Source organism: Rhinolophus sinicus, linkage group LG15 (genome assembly GCF_036562045.2).
Source record: "Rhinolophus sinicus isolate RSC01 linkage group LG15, ASM3656204v1, whole genome shotgun sequence".
NCBI classification, from domain to species: domain Eukaryota; kingdom Metazoa; phylum Chordata; class Mammalia; order Chiroptera; family Rhinolophidae; genus Rhinolophus; species Rhinolophus sinicus.
The window spans coordinates 38,111,951-38,136,467 of record NC_133764.1 but is presented as its reverse complement, the minus strand read 5'-3'; the positions used below and the strand labels follow the sequence as shown (position 1 = coordinate 38,136,467).

The following is a 24,517-nucleotide window of genomic DNA, read 5'->3' as shown; positions in this document are numbered from 1 at the left end:
CACTTTGTAAATGAATGAACATGGCTGGGCTCCAATACAACTTTATTTATGGATGCTGAAATTTGAATTTTATATAATTTTCACCTGTCATGAAACAATAGTCTTTTCTGATTTGCTTTCAACTGTTTTAAAAAGCTTGTTAGGAGCTGACATTTTTGTCACACCTCTCAGCAGGCAGGGGGGCCAAACTTGGGGAGAGGCGTCGTCCTGGGCTGGATCCTCTCTGGAGCAGCTCAATCCAGGCCAGGCCAGGGCCGTGGAGACCTGTACGGTGCTCAGACTGGAAAGAACAGACTCTTGCCAGGGCAGATGGACAAATGGAGGTGCTACCAGGCCCAGAAGTGGAAGCTGGCGAGAAGGGGACGTGGTAAGGTTCTTTGGAGAACAAGTCGGGTGCACACCCGTTGAGGTTCAGGAGGCTTCAGAACTCCTGGAAGATTGTTTTCAAAATAATCTGCAGCACAAGGAAAAGATATGAAAGCCCCAGAGTTGGAGTGGCTCTTGTGAGGATCTCTCAGGAGGAATCTGATTAAAGAAACAGGCTGCATTAATGCTCAGAGAAACGTAGTCCTTTCCCACCTCCCACAGGAAATGTTCCAACAAAGCTCCCCACCTTACGTACACATACCTCCTGGCCGCTGCCCATGTGTGTATGACCCATGAGCCAAGAATGGCTTTAGTTTGTAAACGGTTGAAAAAAATCCCCAAAAGAATATTGTTTCGCAACATGTAAATATTATATAAAATTCAAATTTCAGCATCCGTAAGTAAAGTGTTATTGGCACCCAGCCATGTTCATTCGTTTACGAAAATTGTCTGTGGTGGCCTCTGAGCTAGAATAGCAGAGTCGAGTAGTTGTGTCAGAGACCAGAAAACCCCCAAAAGCTAAAATATTTATTTCTTAGGTTTCTCAAGAGATGACATTGATGGGTGTTTTGTTTTCTTCCCAGTTAAAAAAAATGATACATGTTCACAATAGAAAACATGGAAATAGCTTCCAAAAATGCACTGATGACACCACGTGGTAAAGGCTTTCTTTTCCTAGGCATCTATATGCCTCCAAAGGTCCAGCTGTCTGAGTATTTGAAAGGAAGAATTTGCTGGCTCTGCTGTTTCTTGTTTCTGCTCTCACATCTGAATCAACGTGACATGTCCTAACCAATTTTCACAAACTTCATTTTGTCACCTGATTCGACCATAATTTAACCTCCCTGGGCATTTAGGTCGCTGCCAAGGTTTGAACATTAATAAAATTGTGGAGACTGTCCTTGTGTGTTTCCTGTGACTATCCTGAAGACAGAGTCCACGCAGCAGAATTACTGGGTCAGTGGTTTGGGTCCACATTGCCAGACTGGGCTCCCGAACTGTCAGGCCAGCGTGTGCTGCCAGGAGCAGACCTGGAGGAGACTCCCTCACTGCCTGCTCACCAGCGCTGGGCATTGTGAGAATTCAAACGTTGCCAGTGAGAGATGTTTACATTCCATTTCTGTGATCACGAGTGCACTTTAACCTCCCCCCATATTTACTGGCTATTTACATTTCTTTTAAAATGGTCTCTTATTCTTTGTCCATTTTTTCTACTTATTCAGTTCTTAAACAGAAATAAGAACGGTTCTTATTGATTTGAAAGGGCTCTATATGTAGTAAGGATATTAACTCCATGAATTAACACTAAATGCTATAAAAGCCTGGTGGAGGTGGCAGCTGATTAAAAAGTGAAGTTAATCGAGTGCTTACCTGCCCAGAAAGAAAAACAAAAAACAAAAAACAAATGGTAACTCTGTATCTGCCAGATCGGTGGCACATTTTCCCCAATTTATCCTTTGATTTTTACAAGGATTTTCCATATTAAAATTGTCATGAACATTTACCCACCAAATCCACCCATCCTTTCCTGTATGGAGTTGGTTTTGCTTTATGCTGAGCCACAGACAGGCGAATACTATGTCATACCTGCCTCTCCCCATCTACAGCCCCCTACAGATCCTACCTGTGTGTCCAGGACCAGACCCTGCAAATCACCTGGGGCTATTTCGGAGGGAGGTGAAGTACAGGAAGCAAGTGGGGCACTCGATTCCTATTGTCAGGTCCCCCAACCTCCTGGATGCCAAAAAACCAGGGCGGAGGTTCCACTGTGCTCCCCGCCTACCCAAGGCTCCTTATGTGTCAGGGCTATAACAGGACCCATGCTGTCCACGGTGAAGGGACGCACACCCCACCTGGGTGAGCACGTAGTCTGGCTGGGTCAGTTTCCAAATGATTTCGAAGTGATCCACATCGTGCACTTCTTTAAACGAGGCTTTCCACCCTGCCCTGCACAGCGTCTGTGTAGGAGCAACGAGGGAAGAGGAAACATGAGGGTGCAGGAGAGGAGAGAAGGGCTCTCACACAGCGCTTGGCACACACCAGGGGTCACTAGTATTTGAATAGATGGCTCATGGTCTTTGTTGACTACATGGCTCATGGTCTTGGGGTTTTATTTTGGTGAAAAAAGAGGAAGATGATGAGATTACCTTAGGTCAAAATCAGAGTGCTCGGCGTACCTGATAAAACTCTCTGGACTGGCGGTGGAATTCAGGGCTGTCGTGGTGGCCCACAGTCACCAGGATGTGGCAGGCGGGATCCACGGGCTGCGTTAGGCCCGCCTCCAGGAGGCGCTGTGGGCTGTTCCTCTGAGCATCCTCCCTGGTGCAGCACAGGTGGGTGAGGACAGAGAGAAGCCTCACCCCGGGCCCTCCTGGAAGGCTCCAGGCCAGCCTGGGGGAGATGAGGGGAATGACTCACAGGGTCAGGAGGAGAGGGTCATTCACAGACGTGTGCATGATGGGCTCCAGGTCGTATATCCCGCTTACCAGGAAAAAGCCTGTGAAGGTGAAGAACAGTCAGAGGGCCAGGCGGCACCACCCAGACCAGGCCTCAGGCAGGCACCAAGTGGGCAAGATGCGGCCAACCCAGGCTCCAGGGCCAGTGGGGCCAGACCAGGGTAGGAGGCAGAGAAGAAGCACAGTAGGCCCTGCTCGTGGGGCTCAATACCCCCAGGTCGAACCACTCATGGTTGTTCGGATTTTGAGCAGCTAGTGCAGACCTCCAGGCCCAATATGAGAGGGTGGAGGCTGCCCGGCCAGACTGCAGTGCCCATCCATGGAAACCTTTGAGGTTGGGGGTGACTCCATGCTTGGTCCAATTGGCCAGGAGCATCATTGCGGCCAGGTGGGCCCCAGCTGAGTGTCCAGACAGGTAAATTCCCCTGGAATGGGCCAGAGCAGAGAGCCAGATTTGCATGGTTTCCCCAAAGCATCAGGCCAGTATCAAGGAGTCCCAATTTGCCTTCTGCTCCACAGGCCAGAAGGGTAGCTAGGCTGCATTCAAGGGGCTACACCCATGGTCCTCCCACCCAGCATTGCCTGACAAAGAGAAACCCTGCAGTCATACTTACTCATTGCGCGGATACTGCTTCTGGACAAACACGATGCTCCGGGTCACTTGGTCTACCATCTGGTCCAAGGTACCTGCACAGAAAGCATGAGCTGGCTCGGCTCCAGCAGGGGCTCGCTCCCCACCAAAGCCCATCAGCCCTCGAAGCTGCAAGACCACCCTAATTACCTTTGGGGGCAATAGCATAACCCACTACCACCACGGTCACGCCCTGTGCTGTCAGTGGGTTCACCATGAAGGCCGACGCGTCTTTACTGCAGAAAGAGACAAAGACGTGCAACTTAGCCAGCTACACTGCTTCTGGGTCCTGTCCACCCAGAGTACCATCGCCTTCCTCTGACCCCGGGTGGTAGTGAGAAGAAGGTAGACTTCCTGCCACATTACATGCTAGCTACAGGACCTTGGGGATTTTATTTAACCTCTAAGCCTGGTTTCCTCATCTGTAAAATTGAGACAATTATACTTCTCTTAGGTGCTGGTTTGGAGAATTGAAGATCAGACACGTAGAGCGTCACCTGACTAAGGATAAGGTGCAAAAAATGTCTAGTAACATGAATGCTTGAGTGGGGAGATCCCACCTCAGATCCCTCCTTAGTAAGGTCCTAGGGAGCACAGTGTCCTGGAAGACCCTAAGTGCCTCTCTGCTTATCTTGGGATGACCATCTGTCCTCGTTTTCCCAAGACTTTCTCGTTTTTATCACCAAAAGGCCCATGTCCTGGGAAAGCACTCAGTGCGGAGCAACCTGGGATGGTGCCATGTCTTTGCTGGCAGAGGGGACTGAACATGCTTCTCACTCGATATAGTGGGTTGAACAGTGTCCCCCCAAAAGATACGTCCACATCCTAACCCCCAGTACCCTCAAATGTGACCTTATTTGGAAATAAGGTCTATGCAGGTGTAATTAAGAATCTTGAGATCATCCTGGATTTAGAATGGGCCCTAAATCCAATGACGGGGGCTATTATAAGAGAAAACAGAGGGAGATTTGAGAAGCAGACAGAGAGGCCATGTAAAGAGGAAGGCTGAGATCTGAGTGACGCAGCCACAGCCAAGGAAGACCTAGAACCACCAGAAGCTGGAAGAGGCAAGAACAGGTTCTGCCCTAGAGCCTCTGAGGGGAGCGCGGGCTGCTGACACCTTGACGTCAGACTTCCAGCCTCCAGAGCTGTGACAGAACACATTTCTGTAGTTGTAAGCACCCTAGTTTGTGGTCACTTGCTGCAGCAGCCCTCAGATACTCATAGGCCAGGAAAAGATGAACCTGCCTGTCTCTAGTCATCCGAATTTCCTGGCTCACCTTCCACTCTGCCAGTTTCCTCCATGAAGAAACACACAGAAAGGCAGGGCTGTAAGACAAAACACAGGGTGCCCGGGCTGAGGCAGGGTGCCAGCTGAGCTCTGCTGCGGGACCACCATCTCCTTCCACTCACCTTCAGACACTTTCTCAGGAAAGTAGATGTCCAGTTTCTCCGCTTCGCCGTCTCCATAGCGGACATCCAGCAGGCTCCTCCTGGTGGCCCGGGCCTTCTTGGTGGCTATCTCGGGAAACAGACAAGTCGCTGTCAGCACAACCTCAGGCAGCAGCAATTCCTATTTCATTTCAGGTAGCACCCTTTTTGCTGAAAGCCCCTTTGGGTTGACCAGTCAGCTCCAGCGCAAGGCTCAGAATACCAGCATGGGCCAGGGAGCTGTGTCCTACACAACTAGACTGAGAAACAACGGCTTGAACCAGAGTGGGGGGGGGGGGTGAGATGGAAGAAGGCAGGGAAAAAGAGTAAAGTGAAAGTAAACATGTTTATGTGCAGAGCATATACATGAAAGTAAAAAAAAAAAAAAAAAAAAAATGTGGCAGGCATTCTGCCTTGTTCTCCCTACCACACAGGGTCAGAGAAAGGCAGTTCTCTGGGTGGACAGGACCCAGAAGCAATGTAGAAATGCCCCTCACTGCTTCCCCAACAATCACAGAAATCCAGGCCGCTTAAATCTCTCCAACACCGGGCACTAGACAGTGTAAATTGGTAAGACCTTCTGGAGGGCAACTTGGAAATACGTGTCAAAACCCAAGAAGATCATATTCTTTGATACATAAGTCTTCATCCATATATTTATTATAACAGTAATCAGAAATATTCCCAAGGACTTGTTTTAAAGATGCCCATGGTAATGCTACTTACAATGGCAAAGCATTGGTCACAGCCCATGTGACCTGTAACAGAAGACTGGTGAATTGCATTATCGTATATCCCCTCTCTGCTTTATTGTTTATCCCAGCATTCATTATCCTTGATATGGTTTTTTATCTTGCTTACTGTCTGTCTGTTGCCCTCACTTGAACATAAGCTCTGTGAAGACGAGGGCTTGGCCCACCTCTGTACACCCAGGACTTGATACATGGTAAGCACTTAAAACTGTGTGAAAAAGAAAATTGTGTAATAAATAAATATTTTAATAAGCAGTGTTGGGTCAATTGAATATGCAAATGGAAAAAAAAGTTTCTTAATCCCTACCTCATACCATGCCAGATCAATTCCAGATAGACTACAGATATACATGTGAAAGACAAGACAATAAAGCTTTTAGAAAAGAAAGTAGGGGATCCTCATGACCTTGGAACAGGCAAAGATTGAATAAAAAGGACCCAAAATGCACTAATCAAAAAGGAAAAACTGAAGAGTATTTCATGATGTAGAGAGAAAATACATTACACAAATGTCACAGACAGTAAGGAAGAGGAAAAATATACCAAGCATGATTGATGCCATCTTTCTGATATTGAAAATTGGTGGGAAGAGACCTGCAACTTGGGGTATCTGCTCCTGGAGGCCCCCAGGACACCAAACTTGGTGGCCACAGTGGGCCCCCAAAGAAAACAGTGCTCCCCTGGGGTGAGTCTGCAACTCCAGAAGAGGCCAACTTGGTAGGTGAAGATAGTTTGCATAACTGTGTTTACACAAGTATGCATAAAACTTAAAACGGGCTGTTTTCATTTCAGCTGGGCTGCTCAAAGCCAAGAGAAATAAAAATGATGGTAGATGCTAAATTTCTCATGTGCCAAAGCCGGGGCAAAGTGGCTGCAAAACCAGTTTTGCCATCACTGACCATGTCACTGACCCTGGGAGTCAGTAAGCCAGGGAAGGCTATGTTTTATGGGTCCCCACTCCCTCTCCCATGGAAGAGGGAGATGTCCTATCTCCGGAAGCTTTAAGCGACCATCTGCGCAGAGAACCTGGTGTGTGACTTCTGCAGGGATCTAACCACCAGAACAAAACAGGCTCCACGTGTGTCCATGTGCCACGCTGGACACAGACTACTCTGAAGGACTTGTGAAACAGAATCGACCTGTTAGTAAACAGATGACTTTCAAATGATTAGAACCACAAGACTTTTTTTTTTGTAAGATTTTATTGGGGAAGGGGAACAGGACTTTACTGGGGAACAGTGTGAACTTCCAGGACTTTTTTCCAGTCAAGTTGTTGTCCTTTCAATCTTAGTTGTGGAGGGTGCAGCTCAGCTCCAGGTCCAGTTGCTGTTGCTAGTTGCAGGGGGCACAGCCCACCATCCCTTGCGGAAGTTGAGGAATTGAACCGGCAACCTTGTGGTTGAGAGCCCACTGGCCCATGTGGGAATCAAACCGGCAGCCTTCGGAGTTAGGAGCATGGAGCTCCAACTGCCTGAGCCACCAGGCTGGCCCAGAACCACAAGACTTTGTTAAGTGAATCAAATATATTGCATTTGTGATTCTAAGCTCAAGTGTTCCTTAAGAATTTAATCACATTTTGTAAATTGTGTTTAAATGTTTAGAGGAATTTAATCTGTGAAAGTTACGAGTTAACTGACCATCAATTCAAAAAATAAGTGAATGCCATTAATGTTTCCTATGAAGAAATTATATGTTTACATGGTTAAAAAAAATACGTAAAAGGCTTTTCAGTGAATGTCCCCCCCATCCCCTAGTTCCCTTGTCCCCCGCCTAGGTGATGACCGTTATCAATGCGGATATAGAATCTCCCTGCCTTTAATCCGAATGACAGCAAATTAAATACATTTCTGCCCTGCCAGTTGCACTTAAAATTTCTCCGAGAGCTTTCCCAGTCAGTACACAGCGTCCTCATTCTTTTCTTTTTTTAGAACAGTTACTTAGTATTCCATCCTATGGCTGCACCTTAATTTATTTAACCAGTCACACCAGTTGCTTAGGACAAACAAACCAATCCAGATTATCAGGAGATTCTCTTGGCTCTCCCTCCCCCAGTTTATCCTGAACCCTGTTTCCTCCCCACCCCCACTGAGACCACCCTGGATTCCCTTCACTTCTCCCCTGGAAGGCAGCAACTCCCCTCTGCTCTCCTGCGTTCACCAGGACGCCCCCCTTCTGTAGGGGGACTCCTGTCTTAGCTCCAGCTGCCTTAACAAATATCATTGAGTGGGCGGCTTAGACCACAGACAGTCATGTCTCACACTTCTGGAGACTGAAAGGCCAAGAGGAAGGTGCCAGCAGAGGTGGTGTCTGGTGGGGGCCCTCACCTTGGGTTCTACACTGCCGCTTCCCGCTATGTGCTCACGTGGCTCGTCTCTGTGGAGGCAAGCTCTCTGGCTGGTGCCTCTTCCAAGAATCCTCCTGGATCAGGGCCCCAGGCCGGTGATCTCATTTAGCCTTAATTACCTCCTTAGAGGCCGTATCTCCAAATACAGCCACACTGGGGGGCAGGGCTTCCATATGTGAATTTGGGAGGTGTGGGGGCAGAGCCCCAGAAAGTAGTTTCCAGGCTCTAGGCCTCACATAGACAGGTGCTGGCTCAGGTAGTAAATTGCCATCAACTGTGATTGTATGGCCATCAGCTGTGGCTGGTTGGCCGTCAGCTGTAACCAGTGAGCCATTGGCCACTAATATAACTGCTGTGGCTACGCTAGCAGAAAGAGAAGAGAAGAAGAATGGGGGCTAGCAAGAAGATGGCGGCTGGGCTGGCAAGCCTGGATGGCGGTTTGCGGACAGTGTGGATCCAGCCTCCAGTGAGAGTATAGTGCCGCCAGAGAGAATATAGTGGTATGACTCCCCTACCTATGGCTCCGTGGGTGTTCCTTTTTGGCCTCACCATATCCTGCGTTCTTGTATGGGGAGCGGGACCAGAGACCCCACAGGCCGCCCAGCACGACAAATGGCGCAGCGAGCAGGGTCTCCCGCATGACAGGGGGATACAAACATTCAATTCACAGCAGCTCCTACACCCCCCCAATGGCCCTGGGGCCCTGCAGAATCAACTCTCCCCTGCACACCTTCTCCAAGGGGTGACCCTCACACCCCACCCTCCGCCACCCCCCTCACATGCTCCATATCGCCTGTAGTACTTGCTCTTATATCACACTGACACTTACTTATTCCTTATTCATTATCTATCACCTCCCTCCCCCCCGGAACCACAATGATACATGGGTGGGGGGCTGTCTCTTTGGCTCACTGATAACCCATGCACATAGATGAGTGACCAGCACATGTTAGGCACCCAATAAATATTCACTGAATGGATTAATAAATGATGAAATAACTGCTGAGAGGCATCTTGGCTTTGCTATCACAAACAACCCTGCCCTGAAGAGCCTTGTACACACATTCTTGCACCAGCTTGCAAGGGTCTCTAGGAAGTGCTCTCAGCAGTAAAATTTTTGGATCAAAGGTATAAAGGCATTTGTCATTTTGAGGCCACCGCCCACTGCCCTCCGTGGGGGTTTACCCTCCCACCTGACAGGTTCACCAACAGAGTGGGTTCCTCAAAAGGGAGTGATTCAATTAACACAAGAGTTCTTAAAGGATACGTGAGCTGACTAGATTGATGTGCCCAAACTAGGAAAGTATCTAAACTGAAGAGTGACTAAAACCAAGCAGCCATAGGTGTGCATTCTCATGCACAAGTCTCCCTCCCTCAGATATTAAAAAAACTCAACTAACCCTGAGAAGGAGACATTGCCTCTCTGTAGGAAGTGGCCCAGGGGTTGGTGGCAGGCAGCTGGGTGCAGGGACAGAGAATGAGGTGACCCACGGCCTCCTCTCAGAGAGTGAATACCCAAGGGCAGGAACACAGGAGCGTGTCAATGAGACCTTATCACAGACTTCCTTTTCTGATTAAAGCAAAAATGGAGCTTCTATTATTCACAACCCAAAGTGTCAAAACTCTTAACAGATAGAAGCTCCAGGCCCTGGAAGCCCAGTCCATGGACCCAACTGTGCATCATGTTGGAGCAATTAGGGGAAGCAGGGGCCAGAGCTCCTAGAGACCAATGCAAGTGTGAGGCAGGGAGACCTGCCACAACCACGGAAGGCTGAAGACCAAGGGTCTGCTACATACAGAAGCTTCCATCTAAGAGAAGGCCGGGCCCATCTGCCCCCTCTAGTTAACAATGGCTGGCAGAATTATTGATGACCTTATTTTAAAATCTTCCAGTAAATCTAGGCTCCTTTTGCACTAAGAAAACAATCATTACCAGGGGTGGCCAGTTAGCTCAGTTGGTTAGAGTGTGGTGCTTGCAGCACCAAGGCTGCCAGTTTGATCCCTGCATGGGCCACTGTGAGCTGCGCCCTCCTTAAAAAAAAAAAAAAAAAGAAAAAGAAAGAAAAGAAATCATTACCTGAAAATAGCCAAACACAGACAGTGCAGACCGGGGCTACTTAGAGTGTGGTCTGTGGATACTGGGAGCCCTACACTATTTGCTACTGGTCCATGACAAGCCAAGTGCCTAAGGAGAAAGTAAGCTTTTAGAATATATGCAGTCTGGGCGACCAGATGGCTCAGTTAGTTAGAGCAAGAGCTCTTAATACCAAGGTCGCCTGTTCGAGTCCCACATGGGCCAGTGAGCTGTGCCCTCCACAGCTAGATTGTAAAAACAACTTGACATCCTGGAAAAACACACTGTTCCCCAATATTCCCCAATAATAAAAGGGGGAAAAAAAAGAAAGAATATATGCAGTTTGGCTAGAACGGCTTTGTCCATTGAACTTAATAATAAGAAATTAGGACTTTCAAGCAAAAACTTGTACATGAATGTTCATAGAAGCACTATTCACAATCGCCAGAAGGTGGAACCAGCCCAAATGTCCATCAACGAATGAGTGAGGAAACAGAATGTGGTATGTCCATATCATTGGATATTACTTGACCGTAAAAAGGCATGAAGTTCTGACACACACGACAACACGGATGGACCTCCACGCTCAGTGATAAGAAGCCTGACACAAAATGGCCACGTATGTGTGATTCCATTTATATGCAACATCCAGAATAGGCAAATCCACAGAGACAGAAAGCAGTTAGTGCTTGCCAGGGTCTGGGGGTGGGGGGATGGGAGTGACTGCTTAATGGGTAAGGGTTTTATTTCTGGGATGAAAATGCTTTGAAACTAGAGGTGATGGTTTACAACCTTGTGAATGTGCTAGATGCTAATGAAGGGTTAAAATGGTTAAATTTTATGTTCTGCGCAACAAAACAAAATTGGGACTCGTATTTTGTGTGCCTCTTTTTTGCTTTTCATTTTTCTGGTGCAGAGGGACAAGCCCAATCTTGCAGCCTGTGAAGGCAGGATGTGCCGTGGGAGGCCGCAGAGGCTGTCAGTCACGCGGCCCGGCTGGATTAAAGGGTGAGATTTCTTGCCAGTGCTGCAATGTCCAGCTGCTTGCCTGCGATGTGCATCGCAGTTTGGTTTAATCGTTACCCAATAATAAAACATGTTTGCTTTCTCTTTGTGGAGAGGTTTTCTGTCTGGGTTGGCAGGAGACTTTATCTTTCATTTTTTCTACTTGACATCATCCCTTTGCTGTGTTTTGCCGTCTCCTGTGAGTTTGATTCTAACGAGGCAATCTCCAAGTTTACAGGTGGCACTGATGAGGTCTTGGGAACCCCACCACCAGAGGCCAGCTGGCGCTCACTCAGTCACACTGACTGATTGTCCTTCCCACCCCCACCCCCACCCGTCAGCCTGCTCCACTTACCAGGAAGCTCCACTAGGGGAAGTGGCGACCATCACTAGCTGTGTGAGCTCAGGTAAGTTATTTAACCTCATTAAGCAGGGCCTGGACTAAGGGGAGGTGAGTGAGGTGGCACCAAAAACTCAGTAATGAAGATTGCTATGGGCCAAATGTTTGCGTCTCCCCCCAAATTCACATGCTGAAGCCCTACCCCCCCCCATACGATGGTATTTGGTGGTGGGACCTCTAGGAGGTGGAGCTCTCATGATGGGATCAGTGGTCTGTAATAAGAGGAAGAAAGACCACAGCTCTCCCTCGCTCTCTGCCATGCGAGGACACAGGGAGAGGGCCCTCCCCAGGGAACCAAATCGGCTGGCACCTTCATCTCGGACTTCTCAGCCTGCAGAATTGTGAGAAATAGATTCCTATTGTTTAAGCCACTCAGTCGATGGCATTTTGTTATTGGAAGCCTGAAGTGACCAATGCAGAGAACAATAATATTGAAATGTGATACATATTTTTTTCAATCAAAATTAATGCCAAAAAGCCCACGATGAACAAAATGTCAGCATTTTAAATAGAGACAAGCGCCACCCCAGCACACGCATGGCCCTAATGAAGATGGTCTTTGTCTATGACATGGGCCAGCTGGGGCAGGGAGAAAAGGAAGGGAGGCGGAATGTGAACGTAAAGCTGACCACAGGGCTTATCGAGAGCCATTACTAGAGTCCCCAAGGGCCAGGCAGCACCCTCTTCTTAGCCCCTGCTTCTTACTCGTGACTCCCTTTCTCAACCAGGAAGATAAACATGTTTTCTACAAACTCACTGAGTGTCCCTTCACACTCAAATATTTATTGAGCGAGCAGAGGTGTATTTGGCACAGAGCTGGGTGCAGAAGGGGACTCTGGCGAGCCGGGACACAGATCCACCGCACAGAGTGGGTGCAGGAATGTGCTGGAATAAGCCCCCACAAGCCTGTTCCTCCAGCTGAGTTAGAGAACCACCAACCCCAGGAGCTCTGTTCAGTCTGCTGAAACAAAGGTGATTTGCCAACATCCGGTTTTCCCGACTGAAGGGAGAGGCTGGCTTCCTCCTCACTAACACTTCCCCCCATGGAGACTGCTTCCCCAGCCCAGCACAAATGCTCCTCCGAGGGTTAAAATCACTACAACATTCTGGAGACACACGGCAGAGGTGGGAATTAACCTTAACACTTCACTAACTTACAAGATCCCAAGCCCTGGTCTTCACCGTTTGTATAAACAGCAACAACATCCCACGTGCAGCAGTCCAGTGGGAGGCCTTGCTTTTTTCACTCCACCTCCCTGTGCACTGTGCCATGTGGCCGTTAGGCCTGGGTACTATTGGCAGAGCAGGAGGGGAACCGAGGCATGGTTGACTGGGCCTCCCCTGACTCCAGTGGTTCTGTAGCGAGGGCTCCCTGGCACCTGGCCCTGTCCCCAGTGCCTGGGCTTTGGGAATGCCCCAAGAGCTGGGGCTGTGCGGCTCCACCCCTCCCCCAGCATTCTGAACCACTGCCACATGCTAAAGCCCACCCAAAGCGGCCACAGAGAGGTCCCCAGTACCCTCGTTTCCGGTCTGTGAGTAGGTCCTCAGGGCTTCCTCTGCTCCCAGTCGGACGACCCATGTGCTGGGGGTGTACTGACGCTCCAACTCCTATGGGATACAGACACAAGGCTCCATAAGACCTGTTCTCCAGACAGAGTGAGCCCGCCACACACACATTCTTGGAAGCTCTTCTGTCTCAAGAAGCCCCCTGACCGGTATTCTCAGGCTCTCAAATTCAAAGGCCCTCCAGTTTCCAGCCTGGCAACCCATCCCCACTATCCTCCCACTAATTAATCAGATACAACATCGCAGACTTAAAAGGGAGATGAGGTCCCATAAACACATCCCAATTAATGCTACCATAAGCACCACTCCTATAGCACTAAGCCCACGGGCGGCCAGGGAGCTGCGGTGGGGTGGACGTGGAGCTGACCCCTGGAGAGGGTACAGTTGTGACTGGGGGAGGACACAGCACAATCAAAAGCACAGAGAGAGCATGGGAGAAATGGAAGTGTTGGAAACGCTGACCTGCCAGATTGCTAAAACGCAGGGGTGAGGCTGGGAAGCTGGGGCTCGATGTCAGGCTAAGATGTTCAGAGCTAACGCAGAACATAACAAGGGATAAGGTTCCGGAGACAGGGCTAGAAGGCAAAGAACAGGTGAAGCCTGGAGTGGGGAATTTGAAGGCAAGATGGCCTCGTGGAAAGGTCTTGGGCTCCGGAGTCATGTGGGCTGAGTGCCATCCAAGCTCTGCCACTTACTAAGGTGTCTTACCCTGGGCAACTCACAGTCTCTGGGTCTGTTCCCTCATCTACACACTGGGCATAATAACAGCAGCCTCACAAGATTAAAAGACAAAGCATGTAAATGAAGTAAAGCCAACCATTCAAATGTGGGTACTTCTTGTTGAACAGCGCTTCTCGTGGCCAGGGCTCTCTGGGTCAGGACCCTCTGTACCTGTCAGTGTCATTACTTGTAGGATGGCTCACTCTGTGGCTATCATCTTTCTTGCTATCATTTGGTAATGCTATTGCAATGGATTTCTGAGAGTCCTCTGATATTGCAGGTGTGTGTGTATGTGTGTGAGAGACAAAGACAGAGCGCGAGAGAGACAGAGAGACAGGCAGACAGAATAGGATTTCTTAGGGGCAGTACCCACAACTTCCATCAGAGTCTCAGATGTGTCCATAACCAGAAAAAGAGACAAGGCCTCCAGTGCAGGACTAGTTAGGAAACTATAACTGAATGACCGTCATAACAAGTGCTTTCATATGTTGCTTCTAGCCCTCACAACCACCCCACAGTAAGCACCAGCCTTTCCGTATCTTTGCGCATCTGGTACATCCTCCATACACATTGCATAACGTCAGGCTCAGGTGGGGAACTTCGGCCCCAACTCCGGTGGGCTTATGGATATTAACGTAGTCAGGGCTTCAGTTTTCTCTGCCCTTAAAATCAGGCTCACAAAATCCCGCCTGCGGTGAAAGCGCAGCGCGAAAGCCTTCGGGAGCTGCTGGCACACAGTAGCCGCTCATCCACGACCACAGGAGCGTCTGGGCTTCCTTCTTGGCGCTGCCCCCTAATCCCTGAGCTGTGCTCCTCAGCCCCAGCCTCTCCCTGCAATCCACCTACCTCTTTAGACAGCTTCTTCCAGGGAGCCTCGCCTTTGCGAAGCTCAGCAGGGTCACCCATCTCGCGGTCCACAACCAGAGGGGCACACGCCCCGCGTACTTATAGGGGACGTAGGGGGCGGGGCGATGCTCAGGCACCGCCCCCGGAGCGAGATTCACCGCCCTGCGGACTTGAGCCGGGCGCGCGCATCCCCGGTCCCACCCACGAGGGGCAGGGCTGCAGATAAAGTCTCCCGCCAGTTCCACGGCCGCACGGTGATTGACTCTGGGGTGGTCGGGGCCGCTCCCGATTGGCCAGCGCGCCGGGGTAAAGCCAGGCGCGGGAACCCGCGCAAGGTTCCGGAGCCGCGGCAGCAGAGGGGTCCTGTTCAGCGAGGTTCCTGGAGGTGCCATGAGCTGCGTCAACCTGCCCACCGTGCTGCCCCGCTCCCCCACCAAGACCCGGGGGCAGATCCAGGTATGGGCGCCGGGGTGGGGTCCTGGCAGGCGGGATCGGGGTCATGGCCGGTGCCCTGGCGTTTGTGCACAGTGGGCCCCGAAGTGACCTCTCCTTCTTTTCTAGGTGATTCTGGGACCCATGTTCTCAGGAAAAAGGTAACGGCCTCGCGGGGTGGGGGGTGGCCCGGGACCACTTTCTCCTCCGCTCCCTTTCCCAGGACGGTGTCCTCCCTGGCGCCCCTCCCGGGCCTGCCGCCCCTGTCAGAACCCTCCCCCTCTAGAACCGCCCCCGCCGCCAGACCTTGCTTTCCCGCCCAGGATGCCGCTCCTCCCTGAAGTCGATTCCTAGAGGACGCTCTCCTTCCCTGCTTGCCCCGGTCAAAACGTCCTCTCCTTAGCAAGGAAGGCTCCTTCCCGAGCTGGTCACGGCTCACAGTTTAGCCTCTCACTCGGAAGGGGGCATCCAAGTCTTTTAAAAATTGTGTCCCCTGTGGGCCAGCCCCTAAGCTTCTTGCAGTAAGCATCTGTATGCCTCCTTCCGGTGAGACTGTACTGTTCGCTTAGATGGCCAGGAAACTTTGCACACTGAGGAGTCAGGTGATGTGCCTGCTCACCCGTGTGATAGAACCGCTTCCCAGACCGAGGTGGGGCTAGTGAACGCCTCAGTAACCCCCACCCCGGTCCATGGCCCTGGGGGAACACTCCAGCCCAAGTCCCTGGCCCACAAGGGGGAGGCTCAGCGTGGGCTCTTTGACCCAGAGGCAAAGTGCTTTTTCTTTGTTGAGCAAAAACATTTTGTGATGTCAGTTCAGACTGAAGAACTGAGAGATTACTTTGGACCCCTCGCCTCTGTTTGGGGCCTTTACCTTCATCCACTCCACCATATCCGAGAAACTCACCCTTCCAGACCTCCCCAGACCACCTAAGGGCCATTCCCTGCCAGCAGGCCCCCAGTGACATAGGACACTTGTTAATGTCCCTCTCCGGTCTAGACTGAACTCGCAGAGTGAGGCCCTCTCATCCTCACTGATCTTTCCCACGCACTGCCCCTTGCTCTTTCCATCCATTGGTGGGTTTCTGTACACTCTTAGAATGTGGTGGGGGGGCCGGCCCAGTGGTTCAGGTGGTTGGAGCTCCGTGCTCCTAACTCCGAAGGCTGCTGGTTCGATTCCCACATGGGCCAGTGGGCTCTCAACCACAAGGTTGTCAGTTCAATTCCTCGAGTCCCGCAAGGGAAGGTGGGCAGCGCCCCCTGCAACTAGAAATGGCAACTGGAGCTGAGCTGCGCCCTCCACAACTAAGATTGAAAGGACAACAACCTGACTTGGGAAAAAAAAAAAAAAAGCCCTGAAGTACACACTGCTCCCCAATAAAGTCCTGTTAAAAAAAAACAAAAAAAAAAACGAAGGCGGTGGGGGAGCCCAGCTTGGGCTGCTGGGTCCTCCTGCCGCTCCTATGCCGTGGGCCTCACCTCCCACTCTGTCCTTGCAGTACTGAGCTGATGAGACGAGTCCAGCGCTTCCAGATTGCCCAGTACAAGTGTTTGGTGATCAAATACGGCAAAGACACTCGGTACAGCAGCAACTTCTCCACGCATGACCGGTGAGTCCCTGCCCCTCCTGTCCTGTGTTGACCCCTCTTCTGAGAAGCCCAGTGAAATTCACAGGACACAGAACATACTGTCAGAGCACGTTTTAGTGGGGATGGTTCATAAGGCTGATGCCTGGCATTGAACGTTCAAAGCCGCAAACTTGCCAGGTTGTGTGACAAGGCAGCCTGGGACAGCCTTTCATGGACTCTAGCCCAATGGTTCTTAACTGGGGACGATTTTGCCCCCCAGAGTCCATTTGGCAATGTCTGGAGTTTTTAGTTTTCACAGCTGGAGGAGGGGGTGCACGTTCCTGGCATCTAGTGGGTGGAGGCCGGGGATACTGCTGAGCAACCTGCCATGCGCAGGATGTCCCCAAGACACAGAAGTACCCGGCCCGGTCATCAGTAGTATGTGCCGGGGTTGAAAAGCCCTGCTCTGAAGTATGCACCTATGCAGGTGGCAGGCTGGTTTTGTTTAGACTGCATGTTGGTTTTTATTTAACTTTTCAGTTGGCTTGTCCGCGCTGACCCCGTCATCTTGTGGCCTTCGTGCATTCCCGTTGTATGTTTATCTGCCTGCACCCCGTGGACATTTCAGTCTGCAGCCTGATTTCGGGGTTAAATTTAGTTCCCCTCCTGCCCCTTCCTTGGCAGCAGATTGGGGCCTGAGACACTCCTTTCTTGGCCCTCCAGACTTGTCCACCTGAGCCGCCGATGCAAAGCCATGCTGTGCCACACACAGGGCTGGTGGCTTCGCGGTGGGCATGCGGGCTTTCTGAAGCCAGGTGGATGGTGGGGTGGAGAGTGCCAGGGACTTGTTGTTAAGTGTCAGGAATGAGAGTGACGTTTCAGGCTGTGCTGATGCCGGTGCATTTACGCCTCCCAGTTTGCTACCTCATCCCTAAAACATGGTGTCCACTGCACAGGACTGCGGCGTATCTGGGAGGACAGTGACAGCAGAGGAGGCGGCACTGTGCACTGATTAGAAGTTCAGTTTCTGGAGTTGGTCAGAGCGGGGTTAAATCTGACCGCTGGCAGAGTGTCACAAACCCTGTCTAACATGGACTGTAGGGGCAGTGACCATGACTGAGTCCTTGGCAGGAGTGACAAAGCTCTCGTTTTGCTCCCCGGCTAAAGCTGGAACCAGCTTGCTCTCTGCCTGCCCTCTGCTTCTTTCTGTTTTGGGAGGGGAGACGGAATTTGAAATGCAAGAAATGGTAGGATGATGGCAAGATAATAACTAAGCAGTAAAGTATTTTATTTTTTTATAAATACAGCCGCAAACTGCTGAGCCTTCAGAATGGTCCCTGCTTCTCCAAAGGCTAGCTCAGAGGAGCAGGCAAAAATGGAAACGAGAGAAAACATTGTAGAAAAACATGGACTCTGTTTCAAAAGACAGAGGGCAAAGAGCAGCATTCCTCTTCAAACAGACCCTGGCTGTGGGAGCAGGGTGGCGTCCAGTCTGTCACTTCATGCACTGGAACATCCCCACACACGGCCTTCCGCTTTCACACTGCTGGGTAGGAATCTCCCCGCAAGACCCATGAGGGAGCTTTGTGACAGCGGATGTGAATCCTGGTTCTGCCAGCTAATGGCTCCAGGATCTTGGAGAAATCCTTTAGTTGGCTAAAGGAGCCAAGTGGGAGAAGTTCTTGTAGGTCGTTGCACGGCTGCTGGCGTTCCAGGCTCAGCCCTGCCCGGGCACGCAGGACTCAGAGTCTGTTGCTAACCGTCTGCCGAGGGCCCTGTCAGCACTCTGCCTTCAGGCTTCCTTCCTCCGTGAAAAGAAAACGATAAAAAGAAATCCTATTTTGTGACTGTACTGGTATGAAGACAAATATAACGCAGACTGATTTAGAGTTATTCTTCTGACTTTTAAATGAAATTAGAACATTTCATTGGCCCCTAAAGGACCGTGGGCCCTGGGTGCTGTGCCCGATGAGCTCACCTTGCCCACCCCGGCCCACTGAACAGTGCAGGAGAGCTTTATATCCGGCGTCGCTAACTTCTAGTCCAAAGAGCAGTGACATAGCTTGTGTTGAATAACCAGTTTTCCGAACAAGGGCCTTTATTCTCCCCAAATGCCCTCCCATGAGCACCAGCTCCTCAAAGCTCTAGGCAAACAGCAGCCCGCTTTGCCGGTCGGTGAGGGTGGTCACGAGAGCTGCTCTGGCCCCTGCACTGTGGTTTCTGGTCTCCTGGGTCACCCTTGCTCATGCTCTGGTTTCTTTCCCCAGGAACACCATGGAGGCGCTGCCAGCCTGCCTGCTCCGGGACGTGGTCCAGGAGGCCCAGGGCGTGTCCGTCATAGGCATCGATGAAGGGCAATTTGTGAGTTGCTTTGTCTGGGCATCATGCCCCCTACGAACTCCCCTGGCTGTCTTCCGATTTCGTCTTTATTTGGTTCTCTGGTTTAAGCTGGGTAGCAAATGGTAGGTTGACCAGTATTTTTCCTTGTCGCTTTGGAAAAGCAGCAGCAATCCTAGCAGCTCATGTGAAGGCTGCTCTCACTGCGGGTTACCCTCTGGGCAGGTTTGTGGTCCGTTCTGTCTCAGAACAGTGTGTCCTAGGACACACTATTTTCATTTATCTTGCTGTGTATTCGGTGTGCCTTCTAAATGTGAGACCTCATGCCTTCACTTCATTTCAGCCTCTCTCTGCAAGGTGTTCCGCGCAGCCTGTCCCAATGTGTGGTTTTGATGACTGAGTTTTCATTTCTGGGATTTCCGGCCAGTTCTTTTTTTGCGTCTGCTACTCTAATTCACATATATTCATTTGTCTTTAATAATTGACTGTTGTTTTTCTTTTAGTTGATGTGATTCCCTTCCATGGTCGTTCTATAAATCTTCTTTTATGGTCTTTCCAGCTCACTCGGTGTCTGCTGGTTTGAAGCGTGTTCCCTGGCTGAGTAGGCAGCTTGTCTTTTGTGGCCTTAGTTTCTCTCCTGTGCTTTGGAACTTTTTGTTCCTGCAAGTGCATCTTGAGTGAATGGAGCTAAAACATACTTCCAAAGGGGACTGCTTCCGCGCTTAGTGGTATGGTTGCCTCCACCCAGTGCATTAGGGTAACGTAGCTGCTGTGACAAACCCAAAATGTCACTAGCTTAACGGGCTAGAAGCTTATTCCAAGTCAGTGGTAGGGAGGCCTGCCGAGGAGGTCCCCATCTTCACACGTGGCTTCTAAGATTCCCTGGGTGGCCACATCCAATGGTGAAAATGGGAAACGAGAGGGTCTCCTGTGTGGGAGCCAGGCTAGAAGTGTGTAACTCGCTGACCTTGACCACTGGAATTGGAGCACATGGTCCCCTGAACTGTACATCTAGTCATGCTCTGTGCCCTGGAGGAAGAGGGAATTGCAAGTTAAAGATAATTTTTTGTTTGTTTGGTAAGTGGTTAGCGATCTCTGCCTGCCCAGGGCAGAACCAGGCCCCGGGGCTGTAATGTCCTACAGGGCACTATGAGATGCTGTCCGATGTGAGGCACAGCCCCACGCCTTGTTCCAGTGGTGAGGCTGGTGGGTCTCCCACCCTCGAGTGGGGTGGATCCTTTGGGGTCCCCACCCCACCTTCCTGAGGGTCGGCACACATGTGTTTCTTCATGACTCCAGGCAACGCAGAGGCGCTTGGGTTGCTTTGTGAAGTCTTTGGCATTTGGGGAGATGCATCTGAAGACCCCCAGTCGCAAGCAGAGGATGTAGGTGGGCAGCATGGCTCCAGGGCACGCCGGCCTTGCAGCGGTCACCCCTGCGTGTGGTTAATGGCTTGGCAGTAGTGGAAGTCGTGATTTTAAAAACCTCTTTCTGGGGCGGCCCGGTGGCTCAGGCGGTTGAGGGGTCCCTGGAGAGGGCTTTAGGAGGCCAGGTTAGCTCTTGATTCACTGTCCTCGGGAAGGGGGATGACTCTGTGACCGGCATCGTAGGCCTGATCTCTAGGGAGGGTGGACCAGAGTAGGCTAGGGCTGTGCTCGGTAAAACAGCAGCGGTCACTCCTGGTAGCCAGGAGAGGGGAGGTGTGGCCCTTGTTCACGTTTGGTCTGAGCTCAGACGTCGTTATGGAGGGTCTTGTTTCTGTCTTGATCCACCAGTCACAGAGTGGCCTTGCCTGCTGTTCACGTTCCATGAAATTAATTATGTTCAGAAGGATAACACCAAGACCCGCTGTGAGTGCCAGGCCAGCTCCTGCTGCTGGGGCTGCTTTTCTCTTTTTACTGCCCAGAAAAACAAACCAAAGCCATGTAACGTGGTCTACATCCTTCCAGTATTTGTAGATGCATATTTTGTTATAGACTGGGCTCATACCACACGATGACCATTTTCCCATGTCAGCAAATACCCATCCTTACGAATATGCCGTATCTTCCTTAAGTCATCCCCTGTGTGTGGCATTTAAAGGCTGCGATGGACATCTCTGGCTGCCATCTGGTGTACTAGGATTTCAGTACCAAGTGGAACTGCTGGTCAAGGGGCCAACCTCATTCATTATTTTCTGAGGTTGTGCCACATGGCAGCAACTTTCTAGGTGTCGGGGATAGCACCTGAGTCTCTGCCCTTGAGCTTACATCCCCTCACAGTTCTGGAAGCCTGTAATCGAGCTGTGGGCGGGGCTGGTAGGGCGGAGGTGTGAGGGCGGATCTGTTCTAGGCCTCGCCCCGGTCAGGGCTTGTAGAGGACCGTCTTCTCTCTGTGTCTTCACATTGTCTTCCCTCTGTCAGGGTCTCTGTCCAAATGGCCCCTTCTTATCTTCAAATAAGGTCACATTCTGAGGTATTGGGGGTTAGGGTTTCAACATATTAATTGGGAGGGTAAGAGGGGACACAATTCAACCTAAAACATCACCTAAAAAACTAATGGCAATAAATGCCAGTGACATGGTTACCAGTGGACATTTGGAAATGCTATACATGCCTGGGTGGCTCCGTCCTTATCTTTGGTGACGCAGGAACCCCCACAGGGGCCCAGGGTTCAGTGCTCCGGGGGTGGTGGTGGTGGCATGTGAACAGAGGACAAAGTGTCCAGGGGGAAGAACTGGCTCTTTGACTATGGCATCAGTTTTGGGGGTGGGGGGCGAGGACCCTCCTAGCGTCCTCAAACTCTGGTGTGGAAGAGCCTGTGTCCTGACGTATGTCTTAGTGTGGAGGGTGAGCTGCAGGGGTGCTTGATCTTGGGGGGTGTTGCCCTCTGAGTGTGGCCACTTGCATTGCTCTTGGTTTTTCTAACAGTTTCATGGTCCTCATCTCGCTAGGCACTCAGGTCTCAATGACCTCGTACCCTCAGTAAACAGGCCAAGGAAGGCCTGAGCGGCTTGGAGAGAGACCCTTTGCCCAAAGTCCGTTCACCCAACCCAAAGACCAATCTAGACAGGTGAACACCCTCAACTGAAGGTAATATGATTGACTGATGAAAATTCACCAAAGGATTTGTTTAAGTAGCAGCCTCGCCCTGGGCCACGTAAAATGACATTTGGTTTACCAAGTAAATGACCTTTCTGCAAGCCCTGCATTTAGAAGGGCATGCTGTGTCATCCTGGCATCATGTGGACCATTATGTTAAAAAAGGAAACGGAAAACCCAGAGAGAGCCCACCTGCCTACCAGCCAAATAGAATACATAACAAACTGAGTGCCTTTGATCCTTAATGCCAACAGCCTTTCTTACCATTTCTTAGGCTCAAGAATGTGACGTCCTTGCCAAGGTCACACAGCTAATGGGTCCAACCACGAGCAGGTCCCAGCCCGAGGCAGCCCTCTGGCCTGAGCGTGCACAGCCATGTGCGAGGGGGTGGGGGGTGAGCGCAGGAGCACTCACCTCTGGTCTGGGGGGCCGGGGAGGGGGTTAGGGTCTCTGTCTGTGTTTCACGCTGATCCCAGTGCTGGAGTTCTTGGGTCTGGCAGCATCCTCTCCGTGGCTGCTGGAAGCTGCTGCTGAGGCTGGAAGTGCACTCTTTCCTTCACCCACCCTTTTCCAGTTCCCTGACATCGTGGAGTTCAGCGAGACCATGGCCAACGCAGGGAAGACCGTGATCGTGGCCGCACTGGATGGGACCTTCCAGAGAAAGGTAGGCGTCTGGTCCAGGTCTTGGATGGCACCTGGCAGGCACACAGCTGTGCACAGGAGCTTCTCCTCCTCCTCAGTGCAGTGCTCCCTGGATGGCGGGGCCTTGGCCAAGCCCCAGGCACTCAGACCAGCCAGCCCCAGCTCTCCGGTTTGCCAGGGAGTGAGTCTATCTCAGATGAGGGCCCTCGGCGTCAGGGGGTGGCGCTCTGGAGGAAAGCAAGGTCCAGGGAGTTTCCTGGCTTCGTGCTTGTGAAGCAGAGGGTTTCCAAGGCAAACCCGCCTGGAGAGCGAGGCGAGTGTGCGCACCTGCTCTTTCCCTGGAATGTAGGCTTTCGGGACCATCCTGAACCTGGTGCCCCTGGCGGAGAGCGTGGTGAAGCTGACAGCCGTGTGCATGGGGTGCTTCCGCGAAGCCGCCTACACCAAGAGGCTGGGCACCGAGAAAGAGGTAGCTGCCCCCTGAGTTCTCCGAGGGGGTGGGGGCGGCCCGGAGGTGCTGTGTCCGCTCCATCCAGGCCCTTCATGTCCCCTGCGCCAGGTCGAGGTGATTGGAGGAGCAGACAAATACCACGCCGTGTGCCGCGTCTGCTACTTCCAGAAGGCCTCGGGTCAGCCCGCAGGACTGGACAGCAAAGAGGACAAGGAGAACTGCCCGGCGCTGGGGAAGCCGGGGGAGGCCAAGGCCGGCGAGCACGCAGGAACCAGGAAGCCGTTTGGCCCTCATCAGATCCTACAGTGCGGCCCCGCCAACTGAGGTGGGGGGAGCCAGCGCCCCCTGGCGGATGCCTGGCCCCTGCACGCTGAGCAGCCTCTTCAGAGGAGGAAGTCCTGGGAGAAATGAGGTTTGTTTCACTGGCATTTGGAACTTTCCGTGGGGCTGGCGGTCCGCAGTCCCAGTTCCCTCCACCGGCCTTTCTCAGTTCCCTTCCCAGCTGCTGGTCCATCATGACCACCCCAGGCTGGCGCTGGCTACTGCTGATACCACTCCTTCTGGGTGAAGGGCAGGCCACACGCTGTGACATCAGCGCTGCTGGCTTCTTCCCCCTCTGTGGCTTTTACCGTTAAGTTTCTGTTCTTACTGGGAAGTGCGGACACCAGCACCTCTGGCTTAGCACTGAGCCTCGTTCCACACCAACGCTCCGTCCCTCTGCCTGGGACAGGCTCCCGGCCTGAGGATGGCAGGACTTGTGCCCTGGACTTCCCTCTGCATTGAAAGCCCTTCCTGTTTCGGCGATCACTTTCTCAAGAATGACAGCTTCCTTCACATCGGTGAAAGCCTGCTGGGGCTCAGATCCCAGGGGTTGGCTAGTCTTTTTGGGGGGGGGGGTGTTGGGGGCAGGGTCCCTGATTCTTCTGTTGTGAAATTAATAACTAATATTGAAATGCACCGGTTGTTGGAAGCACATTACTTTTTGGTGCCTGGAATTCCCCGGCTTGCACTGTAGACACTCCGACGTGATGTGATGGGGATTTCTTTCTAGATCTTTTCCTAGTACGACTGCTGTCTTAGCCACAACCCTTTTTAACTGAGAAATGATCGTGAAGCATGTCCTAAGAGGAACATTCGCTTGCTCTTCTGCCCGGGTGGGTTTCAGGACAGAAGAGCCTGGGGCCCAAATTGGAAAGACGAGGAGGCCGTGGTCGGTGCTGCCAGCTGGGGCTGTGAGGTCAGGTTTTGTTTGTGAAACAGACACTGGACAGTTCAGGAGCCAAGAAAACTAGCTCAGCTGTGTCTCTAGGCGGCTCACATGGAAGCAAGAATCTGCTGGGGTGAGGGTGGGGGTGGGCCTGGGCTGTCGGTGTGCCCCATGCAGATGGGATCGGGGTCCCAGATTACACTGAGGTATAG

The 24,517-nt window shown here is 51.6% G+C and overlaps 2 protein-coding genes across 4 annotated transcripts; one reads left to right on the top strand and one right to left on the bottom strand.

The window, feature by feature from the left end:
* Positions 1-25: 25 nt before the first annotated feature.
* Positions 26-14,746, bottom strand: AFMID (arylformamidase). Of its 3 annotated transcripts, none has more exons than XM_019735671.2 (11): positions 14,592-14,746; positions 12,977-13,067; positions 4,867-4,971; positions 4,734-4,782; positions 3,604-3,689; positions 3,437-3,509; positions 3,150-3,247; positions 2,785-2,863; positions 2,544-2,685; positions 2,220-2,324; positions 26-454 (listed from the first exon to the last, which is right to left on the bottom strand). In XM_019735671.2, the coding sequence occupies exons 1-11, from the start codon at positions 14,649-14,651 to the stop codon at positions 422-424; spliced, it is 921 nt and encodes a 306-aa protein (XP_019591230.2). In that variant the 5' UTR covers positions 14,652-14,746; the 3' UTR covers positions 26-421. The 3 variants fall into 3 exon arrangements, with proteins under 3 accessions (XP_019591230.2, XP_074176798.1, XP_019591228.2); XM_019735669.2 differs by lacking the exon at positions 26-454 and adding an exon at positions 1,885-2,100; XM_074320697.1 differs by lacking the exon at positions 2,220-2,324 and having other exon boundaries at positions 275-454.
* A 26-nt stretch (positions 14,747-14,772) lies between these two features.
* TK1 (thymidine kinase 1) lies at positions 14,773-24,053 on the top strand. Its single transcript, XM_019735672.2, has 7 exons — positions 14,773-15,047; positions 15,153-15,184; positions 16,520-16,630; positions 18,856-18,949; positions 22,580-22,669; positions 22,997-23,116; positions 23,207-24,053. Exons 1-7 carry the CDS (start codon positions 14,982-14,984, stop codon positions 23,420-23,422), a joined length of 729 nt encoding a protein of 242 aa, XP_019591231.1. The 5' UTR covers positions 14,773-14,981; the 3' UTR covers positions 23,423-24,053.
* Positions 24,054-24,517: the final 464 nt, after the last annotated feature.